General features: G+C 38.6%; 1 protein-coding gene across 4 annotated transcripts in view; it reads right to left on the bottom strand.

Annotated features, from left to right (window-relative positions):
• PARD3B (par-3 family cell polarity regulator beta) overlaps positions 1–26,365 on the bottom strand; it is a 574,309-nt gene that overhangs the window by 466,271 nt on the left and 81,673 nt on the right. For 3 of the 4 annotated variants that reach the window (XM_083371323.1, XM_083371326.1, XM_083371324.1), the window contains exon 3: positions 4,800–4,971. The exons of the other annotated variant lie outside the window; for it this stretch is intronic. In XM_083371323.1, the coding sequence (XP_083227449.1) occupies positions 4,800–4,971 (172 nt within the window). The remainder of the gene's footprint in view (positions 1–4,799; positions 4,972–26,365) is intronic. 4 annotated transcript variants of the gene reach the window in all.

Here is a 26,365-nt window from a genome sequence, read left to right as displayed (position 1 = left end):
TAACCCACTGAGCCACCGCGTCCCTTTTACTGATGGATAAATAGTTGGAAAAAATGTCATAGAACTTCATTTTTGTTGTTGATAACTGCAGTGAGATTACTGTTATGTGCAAAGATGGAAAGATCTGGCAATACCTACAACAGAAATGGTTGGTGAAGAAGATGCAGCAGACCTTGCTGAAATGGTCAAGTTGATAATACCTATGTTTATCACTGACTAGAAACTGCTTTTGAAACTTAACATTAAGAAAACCAAGATCATGGCATCCGGCCCTCTCAATTCCTGGCAAATAGATGGGGAAGAAATGGAGGTAGTGACAGATTTTATTTTCCTGGGCTCCAAGATCACCCCAGATGGGGACTGCAGCCAAGAAATTAAAAGACGCTTGCTCCTGGGGAGGAAAGCCATGGCAAATCTAGACAGCACACTAAAAAGCAAAGACATCACTCTGCCAACAAAAGTGCGTATAGTCAAGGCTATGGTCTTCCCAGTTGCAATGTATGGCTGTGAAAGTTGGACCATAAGAAAGTCTGAGCGCCAAAGAATTATGGCCTTTGAACTATGGTGCTGGAGAAGACTCCTACAAGTCCCTTGGACTGCAAGGCGATCAAATCAGTCAGTCCTAGAGGAGATCAACCCTGACTGCTCTTTAGAAGGCCAGATCCTGAAGTTGAAACTCAAATACTTTGGCCACCTAATGAGAAGGAAGGACTCACTGGAGAAGAGCCTAATGCTGGGAAAAGTTGAGGGCAAGAAAAGAAGTGGATGACAGAGAATGAGGTGGCTGGATGGAGTCACTGAAGCAGTAGGCATGAGCCTAAATGGATTCCAGAAGATGGTAGAAGACAGGAAGGCCTGGAGGAACGTTGTCCATAGGGTCGTGATGGGTCGGACACGACTTCGCAACTAACAACAACAACAACACAGAAACTGCTTAAGAATTTGTGCATAAAACAGAAAAAAATGAACTTATGATCTATTGTTTTGACAATTAGATAGGATAGTTTATAGAAAGAAGAGAGTCACAATATAACTTTAGAGAAAGAGATACATTAAATCTACAATTGTATTAATAACTGCTGTAAAGAAAATCAGAATATGTTTTTTCTTTGTATTCTTGTTTTCTTTTTGCACATCAGGTTTCTCTTTTACCTCTTCCTCTTTTTCCCTTCTTACTATATTTTAGTTTGTATCAATGTTTAGTCTTATTTTTAAAGCTTCCAATAAAATAATATTTTAAAAATATAGTAAAACATAGGACAATGCCAAGAACCAAACCTGCAATTTAAAAAGGTTAAAGAACTAAAATCTATTGCAGAGGAAAGATTTAAAAAATATACACAACTTTTAAAAGGGAAAGATTAGAAAAGCATGGAAGAATTTAAAAGGAAGGTACCGGAATATGAATTTTAAAAATCCCAAATAATCAGTAAGTGGGATTTCTAAGGACAGCAGATCTTTACTACCAGAGCATCTCTACTGAATATCCCACTGATTAGCTAATTAAGAAGCTACTAAAATATAAGATAATTGCCACCAAAGACCTTGCTGATGAAAGGAGCAGTTAAGCAGCATTACAGATTGCTTGCATGTAGCATGCTTTAAGGAAACAATAATAACAAAACACGAAGAGAAAGACCAAGGAAGGGCATACACTTTGAAGTGTAATTTTATGAGTATGATCTAACTTATGATTCCATATCAAATGACAATTCATGTTTAAACCTTGAGTGTTCACTTTGATACTACTTCATTTCTATCTAAGAGCCAATTATATTACTCTATAATTGATATCAAAAGCAGTTTGTGAAATGCCTGTTAGTGTTCATTTTAAGCTATTATTGCCAGAAATATTTAATAGACTGGGAGATATCCTTGACTCACAATATTTATGTTGGCATATACAAGCACAATAAAGTAAGTCAAGGACAAAGGAGACAAACTGAAATAATGGGCAGTGATGAATGGTTAAAAAATGATTATTCTAAACCAGGGGTCCCTAACGTATGGTTAGTGGCCCAGTACCAGGCCATGGCATGTTGGCAACCCGTGAATAGCTGGCGAGACCCCCCACTCACAGTAGCACTGCCACGCAGGCACTAATTTAATTTAATTTAATTTTAATTCCATTTATATCCTGCCCTTCTCCGAAGACTCAGGGCGGCTTTACAAGCTTAGCAGTAGCCTTCATTCTATGTATATGCCTGCTTTATTAGGGCTTTCGCCCCCCCCCAAGCGGCATTATTACAGTCAGCTTATTGCCCCCAACAATCTGGGTCCTCATTTTACCTACCTCGGAAGGATGGAAGGCTGAGTCAACCTTGAGCCTGCTGGGACTCGAACCTGCATTAATTGCAGGCAGCTGGTATTACTTAAGGAGGCATTAGCCCACTGCTCCACCAAGGCTTTAATGGCCCCATTTGTGCATGCACGTGGGCTCCAGCAGCCCACTTGGGCATACGCACAGGCGCCAGTGCACACACTGTGTGTGTGATCCAGTTGCGTATGTGCACACACACTAGTGCTGCCATTGAGCGCACACCTATTTGTGCATGCACGTGGAGGCTTCACACACACAAATTTCCCTGCTGCTCCCTTTCCTTCCAGGCTGCCAAGCCGGAAAGGTTATAGAGCTCTGTTCTAAACATTAAATTAAAATAATTAATTAAAACATTAATTAAAATAAAAAATAAATAAAATAAATTAGCCTTTGAAGCAACTAAAAAGGAATGGACTACATGCATTAAACAGCCTGAGATTTTAGACTTCTATTATTGTGAAAATGCTACAGAATACTTCCTTAGTCTTCACAATAATTAAATTTCATATGAAATATGGAACAAATCTTAAAGTGTTGTTTCTCAAGATTAAATTACTTAAATTGAGGTTTTTTTATGGCCACTTTTTATCATTTATCAACTAAACAGTAAGCACTGCTGGATTGCACCGAGTCTGCCACATGTTATTATGTAATGGGATGTACCCACATGAACAGAGTGAACTGGGAGTTTCTGGCTACCATGAAAAGGGTTCTAAATCCTGAACCTATATCTCAATACTCCTGAGAAGAGCTAATATGGTGGTGATGGTACCAACCCTTTATCTCCTCTTTGTAGTCTTCTTCTACAAAGGTCATTAGCCTTGGTGGAGCAGTGGGCTAATGCCTCCTTAAGTAACACCAGCTGCCTGCAATTAGTGCAGGTTCGCATCCCACCAGGCTCAAGGTTGACTCAGCCTTCCATCCTTCCGAGGTAGGTAAAATGAGGACCGAGATTGTTGGGGGCAATTAAGCTGACTTTGTAATAATGCCGCTGGTGTGTGTGTGTGAAAGCCCTAATAAGCAGGCATATACATAGAATGAAGGCTACTGCTAAGCACATTGATTTGTGCTTTAAATTGTAAGCTGCCCTGAGTCTTCAGAGAAGGGCGGGATATAAATGGGATTTAAAAAAATCTTTCTTTCATCTTTCCATAGTTGACTAGATGAGGAGCCATGTACTCAACAGTCCCTTTGCCCAGAATGAAGGCCACTGAGACTTTAAGAATATAAGACTTTACTTTGTATATCAGGATCAGAAACCAAAAAAAAGGGATCAAAAGGCAAAATAACTGCTTCTGAAGAGACTGAGTTGTTTCCTTAGCCCAGAATCTCTGAATATGTCCAAAGGCTAAGAGATCTCAGTCATAAAATAAAATAAAATGTACGCTGTATCTATCAAAACTTCATTGATGTCTAATTTGCCGAGACATCAATTTGCCCTGATCTGCAAGCCAGATTTCTGCGAGTCTGGACTTCTTTTCTTACTTAGTTTTCAGCCAACTCTCAGAAGAGCAAAAGCAAATCCTTCTTTTTTTTAAATAAAAAATAAAAAAATCCCACCCGCAAATGGAAAAGTCCTACTCCTGACTGACTCTTCATCATTTGCTTTCATTGTATTTTGGATGTCTCTGCCCATGTCCCTGGTTGACAAACTGGATTTTTCTTTGGATACTGTCAGTATCTGAATCTCTTAGAATGTAATTTCATCCCATTCAATGCATATTAGCTTCCAAATAAGGAAGATTTAAGAAAAATGCAATGTAAAGGGTAAAAAAGTCCACTATCTGCAACAAAACAATTCAGAGTTTAATATGTACCAATTTTGTAAAAAGATCGTTTTTGATATTGTGTTTTACATATTGTATTTATATGGTACAAGTTGATTGTGATTGGCTATTGAAAACAAAGGCCCCCAAAGGTGACGTACTGTAATGCAACTTTCCCTTTGAAAAGCAAGGCAGTAAAATGTGACAAAAAATAGACACATTTAAAGTTTATAGAAAAGGTTTCAATGGCTCAGTTTATATATGCTACAAAGCTTCAATATCTTTTACTTAATTAAACAATTAATATACTACTTTTTATCATTATTTTAATTTTTTTATAAACTGCTTTGATACCAAACAAAAAAAATAAATCCTTACAGAACCTATCAATAAAAGTGTAACTGGGAGTCAAAGTTTTTAAATTATCTGGATTACAAAATGGAAAGCTATGCCCGGTATCTAAACTAAAAGAAATGTAGAGTTAGAAATAACTCCAGGACAATTACCAAATAAGTCCTCTTCCTTCAACAGAGGCACTGGGCAATGATATTGATGTGGGGAAAGTGATTTTGCACACTTTTACCAAGAGGAAGGGAGCCTATTTAAGAATATTTTATTAGTGCATATAAATCCTTGGGAAGACAGATGACTCAGTAAAATTGCAAGGGACATTCTTATGTTATAATCCATTCTTTAAAAATATAAGTACCTACCTAATTTCAGAGCAGAGGATGTCACTTCAATCTCTCCACCAATAGGTTGAAATGCCGCTAGCTGGGCAGCTACATCAGTCTCAAAGGCATCTGGGCTGTTGCCTTCTGTTAAGCTACCACTGGTGTCATCAGATTTGGGGAATGCTTCTTGTTCGTCATAGACGGCAATCAACTGTAAAATAAAGCAATATTTTATAAAGCATTCAGAGTGAGAATAGGATTTCTCTAAGGAGGCATACTGTCATAAGCTCATTGGAGTTTTCTATCTTCCCCTTCTTTTCTGTTACCGTACTCTTCCCCCAAACTCAGGAGATACTCTTAAACAACATGTGATTTTTATGTCATCTTACAATCAAGCAACTAGTAAAATCATTGAATACCACTCCACAAAGGAAAGAAAGGGTCCCCATTCATCAAGATAGGAGCAAAATCAGATTAGAACAGGCAAATAAATAAATAAAATAAATAAATAGGATAAGAGAGAAACAGTTAACAAACCCAAACTGACCTGGTTTTTACATCAAACAATACACAATTCTCCCCAAGAAAGGAACTTCATAGATATAGCATTACTACAGACAAAACACTGCTCCCTAAAATCACTCATAGATGTTAGGGTCACAAGATACAACAGTGGACACTGTTAAGATGCATGGGTCTCAAGACCACCACCCTGAAATGTCTGAAACTAGGTAATCTGTGAAATGATGTCACAAGACACAAGATACATTAACATTTCTAAAATAGAACCCTAAAAGATATACACATACCCCAGACACAAGAGACAGAGAGGAACAGAACACACCGACATATATGAAAATATTATTGATTAAAAAATCAAATACTGAAAAATGTTCTCACACAATTCAAGTTACAACATTTATTAAGAGCAAACAATTATTTTTTAATCATATATAATACATTAAAAGAAACAAGGAACTGATCCAAATAATATTTCATATTTTTTGCTGCAAATCTAATTGAAAGAATTGTTACAGGGGAAGAGTAACCAGTGACACAAATAATGCTAAAACTCAACTCCTTAACACTTCTTAAAACTGGACATGTTGCCTGGAATTGAAAGTCCAGTAATCCTATTCTTCTGATATAAAAGACAGAAATTGATTCTTTAATCACGTAAAGGTATATTAATAGTATCAAGATATATTGTTCTGTATGCAAACTAGGGAAGTTAGAGCTAAGGAATTCATACAGTCCATGCTATTATTCATTTTTCTCTTCTCTGACAAGGGGTAGTACCCCAAATTAGCTTACAATTAATATAAGCAAAAAAAGGAATTAAAACATAAACACTAACTGCTGTTGTCTGGATCTTTCTGCTGGTCGGTAACAAAAGTAATATAAATAATATTAATTCAATATATGATGGAATATAAGAATTCATTTATTAAATGAAATAATCATGAAGATTTTGCATGGAAGCTAGATTACTTTGAAATAATGAATTTTAAAGCACACAGTGTCTTTAAAATATGAAACAATTAATCTCTAATTATTAGGACAATCCAATTAAAATGTTAGTAATTGCAAGATACTATGGAAGTATATTTACTGCAAAAATGAATGAAACCATTTACATGCCAGTATCCTAGCCAAAGCACTGATATGCTGGGGAAAGTATTGGGTTTTTTTAATGTTTTCACCAGCTAAAGCTTTACTGATTTCCAACATGAGTTACAAACTTCAGGGTGTTTTCAATCAATCTAGAGAGAATGAAAAACCCTCTCTGAATTGTTTCCAAGTGTATCTATTTGCTAATGCAAAGGCAGGTGCCAGTAAAACAAACCCCTCCATGATTCCACATCTGCTCTGGAGGATTAGGGGATCTCAGGAACAGATTGGAAAGTGCACCAGGGTTGCAAGCAGAAGAGAGCAAAGTATATTCACTCACAGAACATTATGGAAGCTAAGTGTGTTCCAAATAATTATTTTTCTACATATGCAGTCAAACCAATGGTGAACAGGAAATTCTAAATGTAAGCTGCACCTGTGTGGGGAGGGGAGGGAGTACTTAATATAGAATAGATACTTAAGGCTTCCTTAGGCTTATAGGACCATATCATATCTTAAAAACAACCTTTCCCATATGGGCCAATTTTTCCCACCTTCCGTAATGTGGATTCTGTTAAGGAAACAGAAACTGTATCTTTCCAGTATTCTGCATGCCCAACCTGAGTGCCTAATGTTTTATTCCACCCGGTGTCATCATGAACTGCAAGATGAACAGCATATAAATTTAATAGATAAATAAATAAACTTCAAATACCAAAAATGGGTTAATCTCAGAATTTACTATCAAAAACCCTGGTAAATCGTCTGAGAGAAAAATGACAAATTTGATTCCTACCTCCACATTTGGAGAGGCTGACCAAGACAGGGTATCTACATGATCTTCTAACCTAATTTGGAGGCTTGTCCTCCTGGATTCCATTTTATTAAAGTCAACAGGAGAGTAAGTCCTGTGCAGACAAGATTTTTTAATGCTGGAGAATGGCAGATAGATATGGGCTCAGATAACAGGAATTGTGACAACAGAAGATGCTGGGTTACCATTAGTATGGAAGTGGAGGTGTCTCTGTTCATCCATTAGAAAAGATAAAAGCTACATGCAAATGAAAGATCATAAATGATAACATCCCCAAATACAACATTTTAACATGAACCAGACAACTAAACTCCTTTAAGTGGAAAGAGAAATATTAGAGTTTAAATATTTATATAATTGTAAATCAAGGCAATTAGTTTCTATCAGCTGATTTCAAACATTTCCAAATGATTAGCTTTCAATTAGTTTGGAAAAGCAAAAAGAATCCTATTAATCTCGTTCTAAGTAAGTGTATGTGTACAAAATTACATGACGTTACTGCTTTAAAAATACGCCTTTTTTTCTTAATCCCTAGAGCTGGAAATGAAGGAGGAAAAGTGGTTTCAACATATACAGCCAAAACCTGCATGCAATTAAATTCATCAAATCAAGTACTGTTATTTAAAAAATAACTTCTTATGAACATACTAGATAATTAAAAAAGTGAGAGAGATTGGAGGGATAGGGAAGATATCTTAATTTCTACAGTTTTCTTAAGAAAATACCAAAGAATTATGCTTAGTACTATTAAATTACTTTTTAATTGTTCTGTAAATATTTTTTTCTACTGTTCCTTTAAAAAATGATTTTGTCCTAGCTTCTGATGGTCCATGATATTATGTGCCAGAAGGCTTTTTTTGTTTTCAAAGAAGTGTAATCAGTCAATAACTGCTTATATATTCTACATATGTAGTAAACTGCTACAAAACATGTTTTCCTCATGCTACTTCAGTTTAAAGTAAGTGAAAGCAGCTTTATCTTTGGTTTCACTATTTAAAATAGCCTTTATAAATCAAAGTCAGATCCCATAATGGCAATATATACTAATTAAAAAGACTTGACAGCTTACTTATATGTTTACAGAGGTTTTCAAAATATCTTTTAAGCATATCTTTTTTTAGTAAGCCAGGCAAAATCACATCAGATACCTGTATAATTAGCACAGTGGCCCCCCCAGGGCTTGTGCTCTCTCCACTTCTCTTCTCTCTATATATCAATGACTGCATCTCAAAAGATCCCTCTGTTAAAGTACTGAATTTTGCAGATGATACAATAGTGACTGGCCTCATTCGAGACAACGATGAATCTGCATACAGACGGGAGGTTGAATAACTAGCCTTGTGGTGCGGCCAGAACAATCTTGAACTCAACACACTCAAAACTGTAGAAATGACAGGAGGGTTTAGGTAAAACCCTACTATTCTACCTACTATTCTACCACCTCTTACAATACTAGACAACACAATATCAACAGTTTCAACCTTCAAGTTTCTAGGGTCTATAATATCTCAAGATTTCAAATGAATACCTAACATCAAAAACGTCATCAAAAAAGCACAACAAAGAATGTTCTTCCTGTGACAACTCGGAACGCTCAGACTGCTCAAGGAGCTGCTGATACAGTTACAAATGAATTAGTGAGTCTGTCACCTTCTTGCAGTCCTCTGATGCATATCATATTGGGGCTACTAAACAGAATTTAGTGTGCATCTTTCTAAAGATTTGATTTTGCATTTTCTTTTCCATGCAGTAAACAACAGATTTACCAATGAGTCTATTAGTCACCATTTTAACTGACACATTATTGTTATCAGAACACAAAACCAGTACATTGAGTTTTCTAATGTGAACTTGAAATTCATTATTTATAAACCTGCTCACCACAGAGGTTTATACACAAACATCTCTTGGTTAATCAAGACGTTCACTTCTCAAACAAGATAGGTCCTCCCACATGTCTTAAAACAATAGGAGTTCTTGTGAGTGAAATTCTATTCAACAGGAATGTTGGATTCTCACAGATGTCAGAAAAAAAGAAATAAAGCAAAAACTGTAATGGAAGAACAGCAGAAAAAAGCAACTGCTCGCAGAAATTTCTTGGCATTGACTCTGTAGTGATCAAAAGTTCCAAGGCAGCTAAATAACACTGGAGGTGGGACTCCTGTTACTCTGTTGGCGTAGGACCTATATGAACAAGCCACATTGGGATACGAAAAGCAAGTAAGGAATATTCAGCCTAGTACACACAGCTAACAATACCATCCAGGAATCAAACTGAATTTCTAATAGTAGTAAAAGCAGAATTTACAAAGAAAAAAAATAAGAAAGAAAAACATTTACATGAATAATCACAAAAGTGTTAAATTAATTTATGTATATATTTATCGTATATTATGTAATTAATTTATTTGTATTTAACAGTTTACCAAACTAAAGGATAAAGAAACAAGTAGAGATTGAACATAAATGCCACTTTCATATATTGTCCTTTAATTGACATTTATAGTGATAAAAATGTTTGTTCAATTATTTCAAAAGAGGTCAGTTGTTCAGCTCATTGTAATAGTAGACTTTCTGTGTCTATAAAAGTATGCAGTGTCCATTACTTTCCACTTCATAGGCATGTTGTTCAAAAGAACATGACCATGACCAGTTTTCTAAAGCAAAATTACGGTAAGAGATAACAGATAATCAATAGGAACCCACTATGTCAGAAGACTGCATCATATGAACCAGGTTTGTATTAGGGATCATAGCTCAACCAATCAGTTAAATCCCTAAATTTCTTCCTAACACACTAATGCCCAATATACTATATATACAAGTTCTTTATTAAATTTGATTTTAAAATTATGGGAATATTACATGGATGACAAAGTAATTTCAATTGGTCTAGATGTATAAAAACCACTTATAAACAAGAGTTGTCATGGGATAGACAACACCACCATCAGATGGATCTGTAGCTGGCTGACAAACCGTACTCAGCGAGTAGTTCTCAATGGTACTACATCCAGATGGAGAAAAGTAAGCAGTGGGGTACCACAAGGCTCTATCTTAGGCCCAGTACTCTTCAATATCTTTATAAATGACTTAGATGAGAGAATAGAAGGGGAACATCATATTTGCAGATGATACTAACCTGGCAGGAATAGCCAACACCCCAGAAGACAAGCTCAGGATCCAAAAAGATATTGACAAACTTGAACAATGGGCCCTATCCAACAAAATGAGTTTCAAAGTGGAGAAAAGCAAAGTTTTACATTTAGGCAGGAAAAATCAAAGGTACAAGTACAGATTAGGAGAGACCTGGCTTAAAAACAGCAACTGTGAGAGGGACTTTGGAATCCTAGTGGACGATCAGTTGACTATGAGCCAGCAGTGTGCAGCAGCAACCAAAAAAGCTAATACAATCCTGGGTTGTATGAACAGAGGCATAGAATCAAGATCACACGAAGTATTGGTAGCACTTTATAAAAACCTAGTGAGACCACAGCTGGAATATTGCATCCAATTTTGGTCACCATACTACAAAAAAGATGTTGAGACCTTGGAAAAAGTTCAGAGAAGAGCAACTAAGATGATCAAAGGCCTGGAAACTAAAACATATGAAGAATGGCTGTAGGACTTGGGTTTGGCTAGTCTAAAGAAAAGAAGGAACAGGGGTGACATGATAGCAATATTCCAGTATTTGAGGGGCTGCCACAAAGAAGAGGGCATCAAACTATTCTCCAAAGCACCAGAGGGCAGGACAAGAAAAAATGGTTGGAAGCTGACCAAAGAGAGAAGCAACCTGGAAGACCTCCAAGGTCCCTTCCAGCTCTGATTCCTATTCTATTCTATTCTATTCTATTCTATTCTATTCTATTCTATTCTATTCTATTCTATTCTATTCTATTCCATTCCATTCCATTCCATTCCATTCCATTCCATTCCATTCCATTCCATTCCATTCCATTCCATTCTATTCTATTCTACTCTATCTACATTTATGGTTGACAGGAAACCCCTTATAGATTTACAATAGTGGTGAATATCTGTAGCTCAGGTGTAGGATGTGGGTGAAGGGTCATTCTCTGAGCTTGTGGGTTGGTGTCCAAACATTTTGTTACCAGGCTAGGTAACATCTTCAGTAGCATTTAAAGGACATCCGTGTCAGCCCTCTACTATTTATAAGGGCTTCAGATGGGGGTGTGTCAAGTCAGGGTCTTGTGATGAGTCATCAGAGAGAGACTAGTGATGGGGAGATTACGTCAAATCAGGATGGTTGGAAGTTGTGAATTACCAGTGAGTCTGGTGGGCAGAGGGACTTGTGTGTGTTGGTTGGGGGTTGGTGCTACCTATGGTTGGCCGTGGGATTGATTTGGATCCTTAGGGGTTCATAGGGGTAGTTGTAGATCAATGTGTCTGTTGATGGAATTGCTAGTGGAGTGCTAGGCTTTGATGAACTCATGAACGTGGCGGATGGTAACGTGGCTGATGATTTTTTTTTAATTGAAAAGTTTTATAAAAGTTACAATATAATCCCCAAAAACAACCCAACCTAAACCCCCCTCTCCCTCCCCCACTTCCCAGAGCTGAGTACAGGGTTACAAATATAATAATCATAATCTAACTAACATTAACCAACTATATAAATAACCAAGTTCATAATGCGCTTTAACTCCCCTTTAACATAAATACAAGCAAAATAAAAGTAAACATAATAGTAAAAACATAAACAAATTAATATCCAAGTTATTAAACAATACAATATCCAAGTTATTAAACAATACTAATACCAAAAATAATAATAATACCATATAATTAAAATGAATAAAAATTCCACTATAATAAACTATTAATAATAATAACAATCTAAAATTTACTCATAGGCTAAATGGAACTTTTTAGTCCCATATTTATTCTGAATATAATCTATCCATCTTCTCCAGACCGAAATGTATCTTTCTTGTGAATGATCCTTCAAATAAGCAGAAATCTTAGCCATTTCTGCTAAATTTGACACTTTAAGCGTCCATTCTTCTATAGTGGGCAAGCTATCCTTCTTCCAATATTGCCCTACCAATAACCTTGCAACTGTTATCAAATTCAACATCAAATTAGTTTCTTTAGTATCACAATCTGTAATAACACCCAATAAAAATAATTGTGCAGTAAACTTTATTCTTCTCTTGAAAATCTTTTGAATGTTCCACCAAATTTTAATCCAAAAAGCTTTTATATTTCTACAAGTCCACCAGATATAAAAATAAGTAGCATCCAAACTACCACATCTCCAACATATGGGCTGTAAATTAGGATACATACAAGATAACTTTTTAGGATCCAGATGCCATCTATAAAACATTTTATAAAAATTTTCTCTTAAATTTTGGGCCTGGGTAAATTTTACATTTCTAACCCAAATTACCTCCCATATATCCAATGGGATTGGTTCTTGAATATTTTGGGCCCACTTTATCATACAATCTTTAACTAATTCCATTTCCGAATTTGTTTACCCCATGTAGAAGTGGTTGCAATCATTACAACTGATCTTGTAGAGAATGTAATCTGCAATGTATTCTACGATCCCAAATTTGTAATTGTAATTGTACACTGACACCAATTCTATTAAAGCATTATAAATTCTCTTTATATGCGCTCGATTTTGATCTTTAATTTGTTTTACCAAATTTTCATCCATTAATGTAATACCAACCTTCTGATCTAACTTCCACCTAGCTTGCAACTGAGTATACTGGAACCAGGACTGTACAATATTTTCTTGTTTTAACTCAGCTAACGACTTTAATTGTCAATCATTCCCTACCAATCTAAGTAATTCCTTATAAGGAATTACTAATTGTAATTCCTTAGTAATTCCTTATAAGGAATTACTAACTGATTGACAATCTAATTGTCAATCATTCCCTACCAATCTAAGTAATTCCTTATAAGAAATCATATCCAAATTCACACCCATAGATATACCCTCTATCGCGTGTCCAGGCCCCAGATTGGTATTTTATCATTTAACTTATAATAATACTTTTTCCAGACACGCAATAAAGCATTTCTTAAAATATGAGATTTAAAAGCCTTATCAACTTTTTTATCATAAATTAAATATGCATGCCACCCATATAATAAGTCCCATCCCTCAAGATAAAGTGTTCTTTTATTTGTTAAATTAAGCCAATCACTAACCAGTGTTAATGTTGGTCCAATCAACCTGGTGTTCTTTGGTGTTGGTGTGGGTAGCGATTAAGGATTTGGGATCATGGCGTTTGGCTGCTAGCTGGTGTTCATGGATCCTGGTTTTTAAATGATGTTATGTTTACCCCATGTAGAAGTGGTTGCAATCGTTACAATTGATCTTGTAGACAATGTAATCTGCAATGTATTCTACGATCCCAAATTTGTAATTGCTACCTACACTGACACCAAACACCAGTTTGATTGGAGCAACACTAAAATCATCGGCCACATTACCATCCGCGATGCTCTGGCACTCCACTAGCAATTCCATCAACAGCCACACCGATCTACCTACGAACCCTCAGAATCCAAATCAATCGCACAGCCAACCAGAGACAGCACCAACCCCCAACCAACCCACAAGCCCCTCTCCCCCCCCAGCATTCACCTCCCAATGACCCTGACCTGATATAATCTCCCCATCACAAGACCCATCACCAGCTCCTCACCGATGACTCACCCCTGACCCACTGATAATTCACAACAACCCTACCTGAAGTAACCTCCCCATCACAAGTCTCTCTCTCTGATGACTCATCACAATACCCTCAATTGACACACCCACGCCTGAAGCCCTTATAAACAGAAGAGGACTGACACAGATATCCCCTAATGCCGCTGAAGATGTTACCTAGCCTGGTTACAAAACGTTCAGAAACCAACCCACAAATTTGGAGAATGAACCTTGACCCTCACCCCTCATAGACTTTTTGAAAACTGAAAAAATGCACTTATGACTTTTGGTTTTGATGACTAGTGAAAAATAGATAATAGCAATAAGTGAGCTTTTTACTGTAAATACACAGTAAGAGATAAGATTATAATTATTTTTATATTTGCTGCAGAAAAAATCCAAAGTTTTTCATTCTTTCTCATTGCACTTATTTTTTTCTTTTTTCTTTTCTTTTTTTCATTCTTTTTTCTATTAGTTTGGATTAGTTTTCATGTTTGCTTTAAAAGTTGTAATGAAATCTATTTTAAAAACAAAAATGTCTAAAAATGTCAAGAAAAATATGTCTCATTAAAGATAAACCTTGGAACTAAATATAAAATTAGATTATTTTTCTTCAATATATTTTCATTTTTATGAACAAAATCTTTACATGAAATTATCAAGTGGATAAATACTCTTCATAGGCTGTATTGGAAATAGACCAGAATAAAGGTGTAGATATAAGGTAAAATGTAGACTTCTCAATCTTTTTAGCACCACAATGTGACTGAACAATAAAATTAGTAATCATATAGTTTCATAAAATATTAATTCAACAGCAGATTAGGATGGCAGCATGTAAATGTAATAAATAATAAAAGTATGAATTATTTAACAGAAGATCCTCTTTTATATGTTTCCCTTTGTTCTGTGTAAAAACATGGGGAGGGAGTTTTAAAGTTCCTAATAGGTACATATTGAACAAGACCATTCCTATTTCTAAAGATCACATTTTAATGCATTTTTTGCCATCCAGTTCTAACATGCTGCCAACCTACTTGTTGAATGTTAATAAGATTAATTGCTCCCTCTTGCACAAAGATCTGAGAGTCTTTAACACAACACCCAAATTCCTTTGTCACATTCTTCTGTTTAAACTCCAAACTCTCCCAAATCCAGATTTTCCCAACATAACAACTCATCGTTATGCCCATCTAATTGATAAGCAATTATCATTGGTCACTGAGCCTGGGAAACTACATATTTTACTTTCCAACAAATGTTGATGCCACAATAATATAATAATAACTATTGGCAGATGTATCTTATTCTATTAAATGCATTACTTTTTTAAGTTTGGTCAAGAGTTCAAACATTAAAGAATTCAGCTTTATGCACATCAACATTTTAAACAGCAGTTTTTTACATATGTACTCATAATTTTTCAATGTTTTGAGGCTCATTTCGCTGAATTTCTCTTTAATGTCTAGTCTTATTGTCAAATTAACTATCAGCACTAGTCTTATTGTCAAATTAACTATCAGCACAACAAATTAACTATCAGCACTTCCCAGAAATGGAAACCATGAAGAAAATATTTTAATTGAATAACTGAAAATGTTTATCTTCTGCCCTTCATTTCTTGTTGTATCCCCCCAATACTGAAAACCTTAGGATAAAATTTTAATTGCTATAACTAGAGATATGAAGTAAAAACATAAAATCCAGTTTGAGAACATATATTAAATAGGAGTTAGTCCTAGGGTCCTAAAAATCCTTCATATTTCATCAGATGTGCATCCACTATATTAAAACTGCTGCAGGCAATTATTTTTAATATTATTTTTAATAATAAAGCATTTATCTGAAAAGGAATATTCTAAGAAAGTTGCGAAGGAAGTCAAGAGCAAAGATTTTAAATTCTTATTTAAGTAATTGAATATAACAGATTCTATTTTAAAGTAAAATTTGATTGTCTTCCCACAAGTATCATGCCTAGCAACAAACATAGGAAATATTACTAACAACTACCAACAGTTCTAAAACTGTAACGGAAAGTTAATTCTTTCATGTTTTGACCATGCAGAAAGAATTCTATTAGCAACAATGGAGAACTAATGAACCAGCACTGATTATAGCTCCCATTTTTAAAGAAGGTATTCAGGAAACTGATCAACAAAATGTATCAAAGCTTAATAAAGACCACTAGTTGAATCCACTGATCTACTGCACATCTGCCACACCACATTATCCTACTGTTCAAGCGTCAATTTTGCATTTCAATGCAGTAGCTCCATCAGATTAATGCCCAAGACATTTCAGCTGTGTGGCACGTAAGTCAGTGGACGTAGACAAATATTATGCATGGTCTGTATCATTGACACTAAGCAAAGGAAATGTGATTAGTACCAAATTGTATGTGACAGGGGAATCGGAAAGCTGTCAAACACAATGACATGGATTCAGCATTTAGAAGGTGGAATGGGGAAAATAAAAGGAGCGGGCAGTCTGGCTCACAGACAGCAATAACACAGAGCAGCTATGATAAATTAATTCATTTACTTATGAAAAATTAGAAGCTTCCACATGCAGCTCTCATTTATATTCCTGTCAATCAGATTAACTAAATAAAAAGCCTGTAAGATTCAACATATTTCATATGAGCAAAGGAAAAAAAATATTTTTGCATTTAATTAATTTTATGGGGAGAGGGGAGAAAGCTAGAATTAGACTCATTAATGAAAAGATTTTTTTTTATATATTTTGATTATAAGCATCAAATGAATTCTTATGTAATGCTTATGCAGTTACTCTGACCAAGTCAAAGAAACTTGCACAATATAAAAAGTTCTATCAGTACAGCATTAATATAGGAGTCCTAACAGGCCTGCCTGCCTGCCATTCTTTATATAAATTCGAGCTTTTCTATCTTTCATCTCAAGGAGTAAGGTATTGTGTTACTGAAATCCCAATCCATTCTCTACAAGACTCTCACTGATATTGTAGTTAGGTGCAAAACAACCCACTTCAAAACTTGTTTCAAAACTTTAAAAAAAAAAGAATAGAAGGAACATCTTCACATAATCACAAATTAGCCTATAACATTCTCCGTATCCGCTCCCCATTCAACACGAGGAACCCCCTTCCTAGAAGTTCATCAAATTATTACAGCAGTAAAACTGACATCCAACATGCAAACTTTTCACGTCCAGATGAAGTTTTCACTTAATAATTGTAAGGAATGGCTTCCTTCATCCCTAGGTTGTAAGAAGGATAGCAAGACAAAGGCCAATCAGTATGTTGTCTTTTGTCTAGAATTTGGGTTCTGCTGAATTAATTCTAAACTTTCATTTCATTTCTCAAGCAGACAGCAATTTTACTGTTAAGAACTGACTGAAAAAGACAAAATCAATTGTCTTTCAATTTTTCATCATCTCACTGTAGAGACTTCAGAAATAACACTATTAAGCAGGAGCACCTCAGAAGTCACCGACCAACATTTAAAACGTTCTACACAGACAATTCATGACTGTTAGGGCTGTAACAGTTTTTATCTGATGCACATTTTTTCTTCTAGATAATAGAAGACATAAAACTATAAATGGTACTTTAATTGGTGGTGTTACAAAGTACAATCAATCCAATTTTAAAATGAGACTTACCAGCAGCCTTAATCCATTTACTACCAAATTTTTAGCTGATAAGTTTATTTTTTTACCTAGTACAGCAAAAATGTGTTTGCATAGGTGGATAGTTCAAACTGAAAACTTCCAAACAAAACAAAAATTGAACAGAATCTGTGAGATTCTCCTCCTGAAAAAAGTACCAATTGTAAAGATGTGTATGTTCATTTTGATTACTCTGCAACTCAATTTACCAAAATTATGCACCATTTTGATTGCTTATGTGAATATCTTCCAAATATAGAAAAAAAATACTGGTTATACTTTGAAGTTGAAGTAATAACCAAGTAATGAGAAATAATTCATATATAATGAGAGTGCAAAAAGCTGGATTAATTTATACTTTATTTTCCTTTCCTTTGTAATTCAGCCATTAAGTGGTTTTTTTTCAGCTGATAAGTTTGTGCTGTATAAAGTTGCCGTGATTAGATTCTCACCGAATTTCAAAAAATATTGCAATTCAGGGCTTCTGTATAGTAGTCAGACATTAATTTTTCCAGCTGAACACTTTCAGTTCTAAGTTGTGCAGCAGAGGTCTTCAACCTTTCTCGGTTGACAGACTGGAGGGAAAGGGAGAGGGAAGCATTTTACACATGTGCGTGCGTGCGTGCACAAACACACACACACACACAAATGGGGCCACAAGCATGCACAACGCAAATGGGGCAGTGCTAGCACCGCGAGAGACTCACTAGCACTGTCCCATTTTTACCCCATGCACGTTAGCACTGCCTCGTTTTTGCCAGATGGATGTTAGCACTGCCCCGTTTTTGCCACACAGTATCCCATTTTTGCCACACAGCAGCCCGTTTTTGCTGCATGGTGCCGTTTTCACCATGGCAGCAGTGCTAGCATGAGTGGGGGTGAGTGCGCACACGGTGGCCAGGAGGCCACGGCCCGGCAGTGGGCCACCGCCCACAGGTTGGGGACCCCTGCTCTACAGAAAATTATCTATTGTGATATTTTTGGTAAAATAGACAGAAATTAATGCTGCAAAAGTTGCTATAGTAAATGTTAATATTTTGAAGTGCTGTAGGGCCTTTCAAAGTGAAATTCAGAGATTGATGTTCAATTTAATGCAATTATTTATATTTTAAAGAGAAGGTATAAAAAAATCATTGGCAATTAACAAGTGGCAAGTTATTGAAAACAAAACTAGCAACAGGCCTTTAGAAAAAACACACCTACAATTCCCTGCCTAATGTTTTATTGACTTATCTATCCTAAGAGTGTTCATACATTTTTAGGGGTTCATATTAAACTATGACAAGTTTATGTATCATATATATTAACTCATGCTGAACAGAGGCAGCTTCCTGCTGTATCTGACCTTAGAGTTCCCTGCAGTGTAATAACTGAATTCACCCAGGGGGAAACAAGATTAAAGGAGTTGCCTACAAAGATGGAAAAAAATTCTAATGCCATTCTGTAACATTTTATTGAACAGTCAGTGTTCTTGAAAAAACAGTAGTAACAGCCCCTTATACATAATATTCCAGTATGGAGAAGCTAAAGCCCACAAGTTTCCTTTCTATGCCCCTTAGAATACTCTCTGACCCTGATCATGGAAATTTGGCATCCAAAGATGCCACATTTTTAGGAAATAAATCTAGTGAAAACTAGTATAAGTAATATATATTACTTTTCCTGATTTAAAAGCCAATTTACTTGCATTTAAAATTTTATTTCATGAAATTTCTTTGCAAACATAAATATTCTTGATCTGGAGTGACATGTTTGTCCGTATCTGTGTCTGTGTGTGTGTGTGTGTGTGTGTGTGTGTGTGTGTGTGTGTAAAACTGCAGTTAAACTGCATCCATTAAACTCTTATTTATTTATTTATTTATTTATTTATTTATTTATTTATTTATTTTATTGAATTTATATACCGCCCTTTCCCGAAGGACTCATAATGGAACAAATCCCTATTTTATTTATATAATTTTTTAAGTCTCACAATCCTGATGCATGTATACCATTAAGAAACATTATAACAACTAAACAATGTAATTAATTGAATCAAACCACAAAGATCCATTTTAAAAAGAAACAAAATGTGAAGCTAAAAATAATTGCAACATTGCAGACCAATGGTCTATGATTCCTACGAGAATGCCATGTTAATCCCATGCTAGAACAGGAAGTTCCATACCTTTCTCTACCAACTGGCCTTCCTTCTCAGTTTGAATATGAAGGAGGATCTTTCCATCATATCCTAGGGTAAGATGATAATGGAGCAGGTGGTCTCTAAAGTATCCTAGAACAAAAGGGCTTCTCATGTCTTCTCACTTTAGTTACAATTTTGTTTCAGAGGGCAAGAATGAGAAATACCAACTTACAATGTAACTGATTAATATAAGAAATCCAAGACAAGAATTTTCAATTGTCTCATGTAAATAATCAAGTGAGATTTCTAATAATCAGATAGGAGCTACTTATTTTAAAATCTTTGTGGCATTGTCCACTTAGCTACTATTTTTATGTAAAACTTTCACCATTGAAAGACGACTATTTTCTGACAGCCTGTTCATGATGTTCATGAATAGCATTTAACTTATTAGTAATCTTTCTAATATTATTAAATGCAGCTTCTGCAGACAGGAGGATGAACTGAATATAGATACTCTCCAGTATCCATTGGAAACAATAATTCTGGATTAGGCTAAGCTCTATTTTAGTCTAGCACATTGCTTTTCATAGTTCTGTAGTCAGTCCAATGCCTCTGCAGTAGTTACAACTAGCAGATGGGGAAACATTCCTGTGTTATTGTTCCCCTGCAACCAGTATTTGGAAGTATGCTGCCTCCGCAATCCAGAGGGAGCACCGAAACTTTAAGACTAAGAGTTCTGTCTAGACCACGGGTAGGCAACCTCGGCTCTTTTATGACTCATGGACTTCAACTCCCAGAATTCCTGAGTTATAAATGTAATAAGTGGGATATAAATAAATAAATAAACAAATAAATAAATAAATATCTGGGTTCCTATCAACTGAAGCTGCTCTGAGAAAGAGAGAGAAGCAGTTATGGCAATGTTCAAAGACCAAGAACAATACTGGACATGGGGGGGGGAAAGTCGTATTAATTGCTTGTATGTCTTTATTGGACTTACTTCTATGGCAATTTTTCTGAAAAGAAAATAGTTAACCACTTTTCTCAATGTTTGCTACTGCAATCTTAAATATTTTTTTATCATTAAAAATAAGCTTCTTTGCCATTTTTTCCTGCAGGTTGGGTAACAGAAAGCATTCAGCACTACCACCTCAACTATTTTTGTGCCCTAGAACAAAAACCAAAGCACCCAAGAACATGATCAGGAACTGAAGTTGTCTATCAGAGTGACCATTTTGATTATGCATATTTATTTCCTGTACTAGGAATATTTTTAACATGCTTGGCAAATCTAACAGCAACCCAACTTGGAACACATCACATCTCGAGGTGAACCCCCAACTTAATTCCATCAAACTAATTACTGTATTTGAATGCAGAGTGTTCTTTCTCCCAATAGGGGAGGGTTGAGGAAACAGTAGGTAATAGGTGAAATGATCAAAACCTCTTTCAAACTGAGTGGGAAGGGAGGGATAGAAAGAGTGAAGCTGCAAAGAGTATAACTAAGAATAACACTGCAATGGGTTGATGCTTCAAAAGGATTCAAAGACTAAAACTGTATCCCAACTAGGTTCTGTGATCTTTAAGATATTAATAACATTCATTTAAAATATGCCTCAGTATCATGATTTTCAAAATATGTCAATTAGATGGCAAATGAAACTCAAACTGAAGAATCCCCTTAAGAGGAATGGCTCCAGAAGTAAAGGGGTAAGAGTTCTGAAGAGCTCTCCTCTTCATTTGATCCTATCTGCAAAATCACTTTGTTCACCACGCCTCCTATTTAGATGTCAGATATTAATACAAGTTGTTTCTTTTCATTTCTTGGGGTTACATACTCAAAATTGGAATTACTGGAAATAGGAAGATGGAAATACTTGAAAGTATTAAAATATTATAGCAAGCAGTTCTTGCTTCCATAAATACTAAATAATAGTCACATCTCAATATACCAAGAATATCTACCCTTCTAGAAAACTGCTTGTATGAGAAGGAACAGAACCAAACATCTAAATTTATGACCTAAATTTATGATCTAACAGCCTCCAAATATAATGAGAATTTGTTTCCAACTGATTTTAAGTTATCTAATAAAAGTTAATTTAATCCCTTCTTTAAATATTCAAGCCAAGTCTCTATAGGAAGATCTGCCTAATGGCTGCCCAGTTTATTTAATTTTTAATTTAATTTAATAACATTTATATACCGCCCTTCTCCCTGAGGACTCAGGGCGGTTCACAGGGCAGAATAAAATAACCAATACAAACATTAAAAACAGATTAAACAATTGCCCTAGTTAAAAACAATATAATACAACGCTAAAAACCCCCAGAACAATTAAAAAACAAAAAATAAAACAACCCCAACACTCCCCCTCAGGCTAGGCCGGCTTGTACAAACAAAAATGTCTTGAGATCGCGGCGAAAGGAGCGAAGATCGGGCGCCATCCGGAGCTCTACCGGTAGCTGATTCCACAGCTCCGGAGCGCCCACAGAGAAGGATCTCCCCCTGGGGGCCACCAATCGACACTCTCTGATCGGTGGCACCCTGAGGAGGCCCTCTCTGTGGGAACGCACAGGGCGCAGGGAGCTTGATGCCGGCAGCAGATGTTCCCTAAGGTACTCCGGCCCCATGCCATGGAGTGCTTTGAATACCGTTACCAGTACCTTGAATCTCACCCGGAAGACAACTGGCAACCAATGCAGCTCACGGAGCAGAGGTGTAACGTGGGAGTATCGGGAGACTCCCAACACCACTCTCGCGGCTGCATTCTGTACCAGTTGGAGCTTCCGAGTGGTCCTCAAGGGCAGCCCCATGTAGAGAGCGTTGCAGTAGTCCAGACGAGAGGACACGAGCGCATGAGTGACCGTGCACAGATCATCCCGGCTAAGATAGGGCCGCAACTGACGCACCAGGCGAACCTGTGCAAAGGCCCCCCTAGTCACGGCTCCTATATGATCTTCCAAGGTGAGCCGTGAATCTAGGAGGACCCCCAAGTTGCGAGCCCTATCTACGGGGGGTAATAGTTCACCCCCCATAGTTAGAGATGGAATATCCGAATAAACCCGGGATGAAGATATGCAAAGCCACTCAGTCTTGTCGGGGTTGAGCTGGAGTCTGTTCCTCCCCATCCAGACCCGAACCGCCTCCAGGCAACGGGACATCACGTCGAGGGCATCACTGGGGTGGTTTGGGGTCGAAAAGAAAAGTTGGGTATCATCAGCGTACTGATGATACCCAACTCCAAAGCCACGAATGATCTCACCCAGCGGCTTCATATAGATGTTGAACAGGAGAGGCGAGAGGACCGACCCCTGAGGAACTCCACAAATGAGAGACCTCGCGGTCGACCTCTGTCCCCCTGCCAACACCGACTGCGAACGTCCCAAGAGATAGGAGGAGAACCACCGTAAAACCGTGCCTCCCACTCCCAATCCCCTGAGACGCCGCAGCAAGATACCATGGTCGATGGTATCGAAAGCCGCCGAGAGGTCTAATAGGACTAGGACAGAGGAATGCCCCCTGTCCCGAGCCCTCCAGAGATCATTCACCAGCGCGACCAATGCCGTCTCCGTGCTGTGCCCGGGCCTGAAACCCGATTGGTACGGGTCTAGATAATCCGCTTCATCCAGGACCAAAGGGAGCTGATGCGCCACCACACTCTCAACAACCTTCGCAAGAAAGCGAAGGTTGGAGACAGGACGAAAGTTATTCAATACAGCAGGGTCCAGGGCAGGCTTCTTGAGGAGAGGCCTCACCACCGCCTCCTTCAAGACGGCGGGGAAGATACCCTCACTCAAAGAAGCCGATATAACTGCCTGGAACCAGCTGCGTGTCCTCTCCCGGGCTGCATAAACCAGCCAGGAAGGGCACGGGTCCAATAAACATGTGGTGGTGCTCAGCCTCCCCATGATCCTGTCCACTTCCTCCGGAGTCACAGAATCAAACTCCTCCCAGATGATATCGACAAGACCACCCGTGTCCTGATCGTCAGACTCTGCCCAGTCAGAGTCCAAACCGGTCCGAATCCGAGCGATTTTGTCCGACAGATGTTGGTTAAACTCCTCGGCACGGCCCTGCAAGGGATCCTCCCTCACCTCCTGATTTAGGAGGGAGCGAGTCACCCTAAACAGGGCGGCCGGGCGATTATCTGCGGACGCGATAAGGGTGGCGAAGTGGTTAGACCTCGCCTCCCTTATCGCAGCGAGATAAGACCTAATGTAGGCTCTTAGTCGCAATCGGTCGGATTCGGATCGGCTGGACCTCCAACCGCTCTCTAGGCCCCGTCTCCGACGCTTCATCTCCCGAAGCTCCGCAGAGAACCATGGAGCTCGACGGGATCTGCACCGGGTCAGGGGCCGCAGGGGTACAACTCGATCAAGAGCCTCAGTGGCCGTCCTTTCCCAGGCTTCCACTAAGGCATCTGCCGAGCTGTGAGCAAGGGAGGCAGGTGGGGACCCCAGAGCTGTCTGGAACCTCTGGGGATCCATTAAGCGTCTGGGGCGGTACCATTTAATTGGTTCCAAACACCCACGGCGGGGGGTGGCAAAACGGAAGACCAGCCGCAGGAGATGATGATCGGTCCATGACAGGGGCATAATAATTGGAGAGCCCCCACCAAGATCATCTAACCACTGTCCAGATAAAAAAACTAGGTCAAGGGTGTGGCCTCCCTCATGAGTCGGTCCCGAAATTACCTGCGTCAGGTCCATGGCCGTCATGGAAGCCATGAACTCCCGGGCCAACTCAGATGATCCTCCCAGCGATGGTAGGTTGAAATCCCCCAAAACTATAAGTTTCGGGAACTCAACCACCAGCGCAGAGAGGACATCGAGCAGCTCAGGCAGGGCTGCTGCTGCATGACTAGGCGAAAGGTACACCAGCAGCAAGCCCAACTGCGCACCAGGGCCGCATCTCAAAAAGAGAGACTCACACCCGACTATCTGAGGAACAGTGGCCTCCCGCGGACACAAGGTCTCCCTCATAACAACAGCCACACCCCCACCCCTACCCTGAGCCCGAGGCCGGTGCAGCACCCGGAAACCTGGTGGGCAAAGATCAACCAGAGGAATCCCGCCCTCTGGGCCCAACCAGGTCTCCGTGATGCAAGCCAGGTCCGCCTGCTCACCCTCGACCAGATCACGAACGAGAGGAGCCTTATTAGCGACGGACCTGGCGTTCAAATACACCAGCCGGAGCTCAGGGGGCTGCACACCCTCACTCCCGGGACCTTGGGGTAGAGCCAGAGGGTCGGAGTGCCTCACCGCTTGTAAGTAGCGGAGGGGCCTTCCCTGAAATCGATACGGCCCTCTGCTCCTCCATCTGCTGCCATTCCCTGATGTCGTGGGAATAGGTAGCCCCACGACCAGCCCTGGAGCCCCGGAGGTGACCGACCCCCGCTCCTCCCCCCAGCGATCTCCATCGGCCCTAGCCAAAACAGCGGTAGTTGGATAGCCCCCCTTATCCAAACAACCAAAAGAACCCTCCCGCTTCCCTAACCCCCTAAAAAATTTTGAAAGAAAAATGATCAGGGGCCTCTTATTAGGTCTACGACGAAGGCCCCTACCCGTGCCCAGCCAACTCTCAGGGTCCCAATAAATGGGCCCTTCCTCGAGGTTATAATCGGCTGGCAAGGCGGGTCGCACCCAGGAGGGGGGAGCACCCCTGAGGGCGCATAAGTCCGTGGACGAATATTTAAAGGAAGGCATAAATAGCAGTCCGAATCGTAGGCAGTCCATAGATGATAGTCCATGAGGAGGATCTATTCGGAGAGGGAGTCCCAGGCCTCCGTCCAGCCGCTGCCACTCAGCTGGATAAGCCCCCCGGGCAGGCCCACCACCGTCCTCTCACTACGGTTACAGAGCCAATTCTCGGGGGGGGGATGGAAGTCTGGAGCAACCCCACTGGGCATGGCCTGCCCCATAGAGCTCTCACCTCTAGGGGCAGGAGATGTAAATTCGGCCATCCTCTCACAATGGCTAATACCCAGAGTTCTCTATCCTTTGGGGTATAAAGGGCAGTACGCAGTCGATTGTAAGAGCAGAAGTAACAAGCCATCATAGTCAATTCTGCTAACGGCCAAGTCCCCCATTGTCCCGTTATTTCCAGAGGTTGTAACTGACCACCACTCCAACTGTTCAAAGTTAAAATGGTGCTGAAAATACAAGCTTATGACTCGTCCTTGCATTTATGACATGTTCACATGGGCGAGATTCAGGCAGTTCTCAACTAGCAAGTATTTATGACTATTGCAATGTCCTGTGATCATATGATTGCTATTTGCATACTTTACAGCCAGTTTCCAACAAACAAAATCAATGGAAAAATTGATAGTAAAATTGCAAGTTGTGGCCCATGATGTCTCACTTGATGACCACAGGTTATTCACTTAACAAACACATGGAATTGAGGTCATAAATCCACCACGATCATTTGACATCTCGCTTAACAACCGTGTCACTTACCAACAGTTACCGGTCTTGTTAAGCAAGGACTACTTGTATTATAGTTACAGGGTCAGCAGTTAGAAAGAAAGAAAACAAGTAAAAATGAAGATGTATATAAAACTAAAACGAAAGACTGTTCAGCATTGGAAATTCATACATATGGCTCCAGCTATTCAGAACAAAGAGATGGACAGCTTTTCTAACCTCTCCAAACAAGGAGAGGATTTGAGACTGTTCATAAAATGGCCTTGGCTACAAAGACTTT

Source organism: Vipera ursinii (assembly GCF_947247035.1).
Source record: "Vipera ursinii genome assembly, chromosome: 1".
Lineage (NCBI taxonomy): Eukaryota > Metazoa > Chordata > Lepidosauria > Squamata > Viperidae > Vipera > Vipera ursinii.
This window is presented reverse-complemented; position numbering and strand designations above follow the sequence as displayed.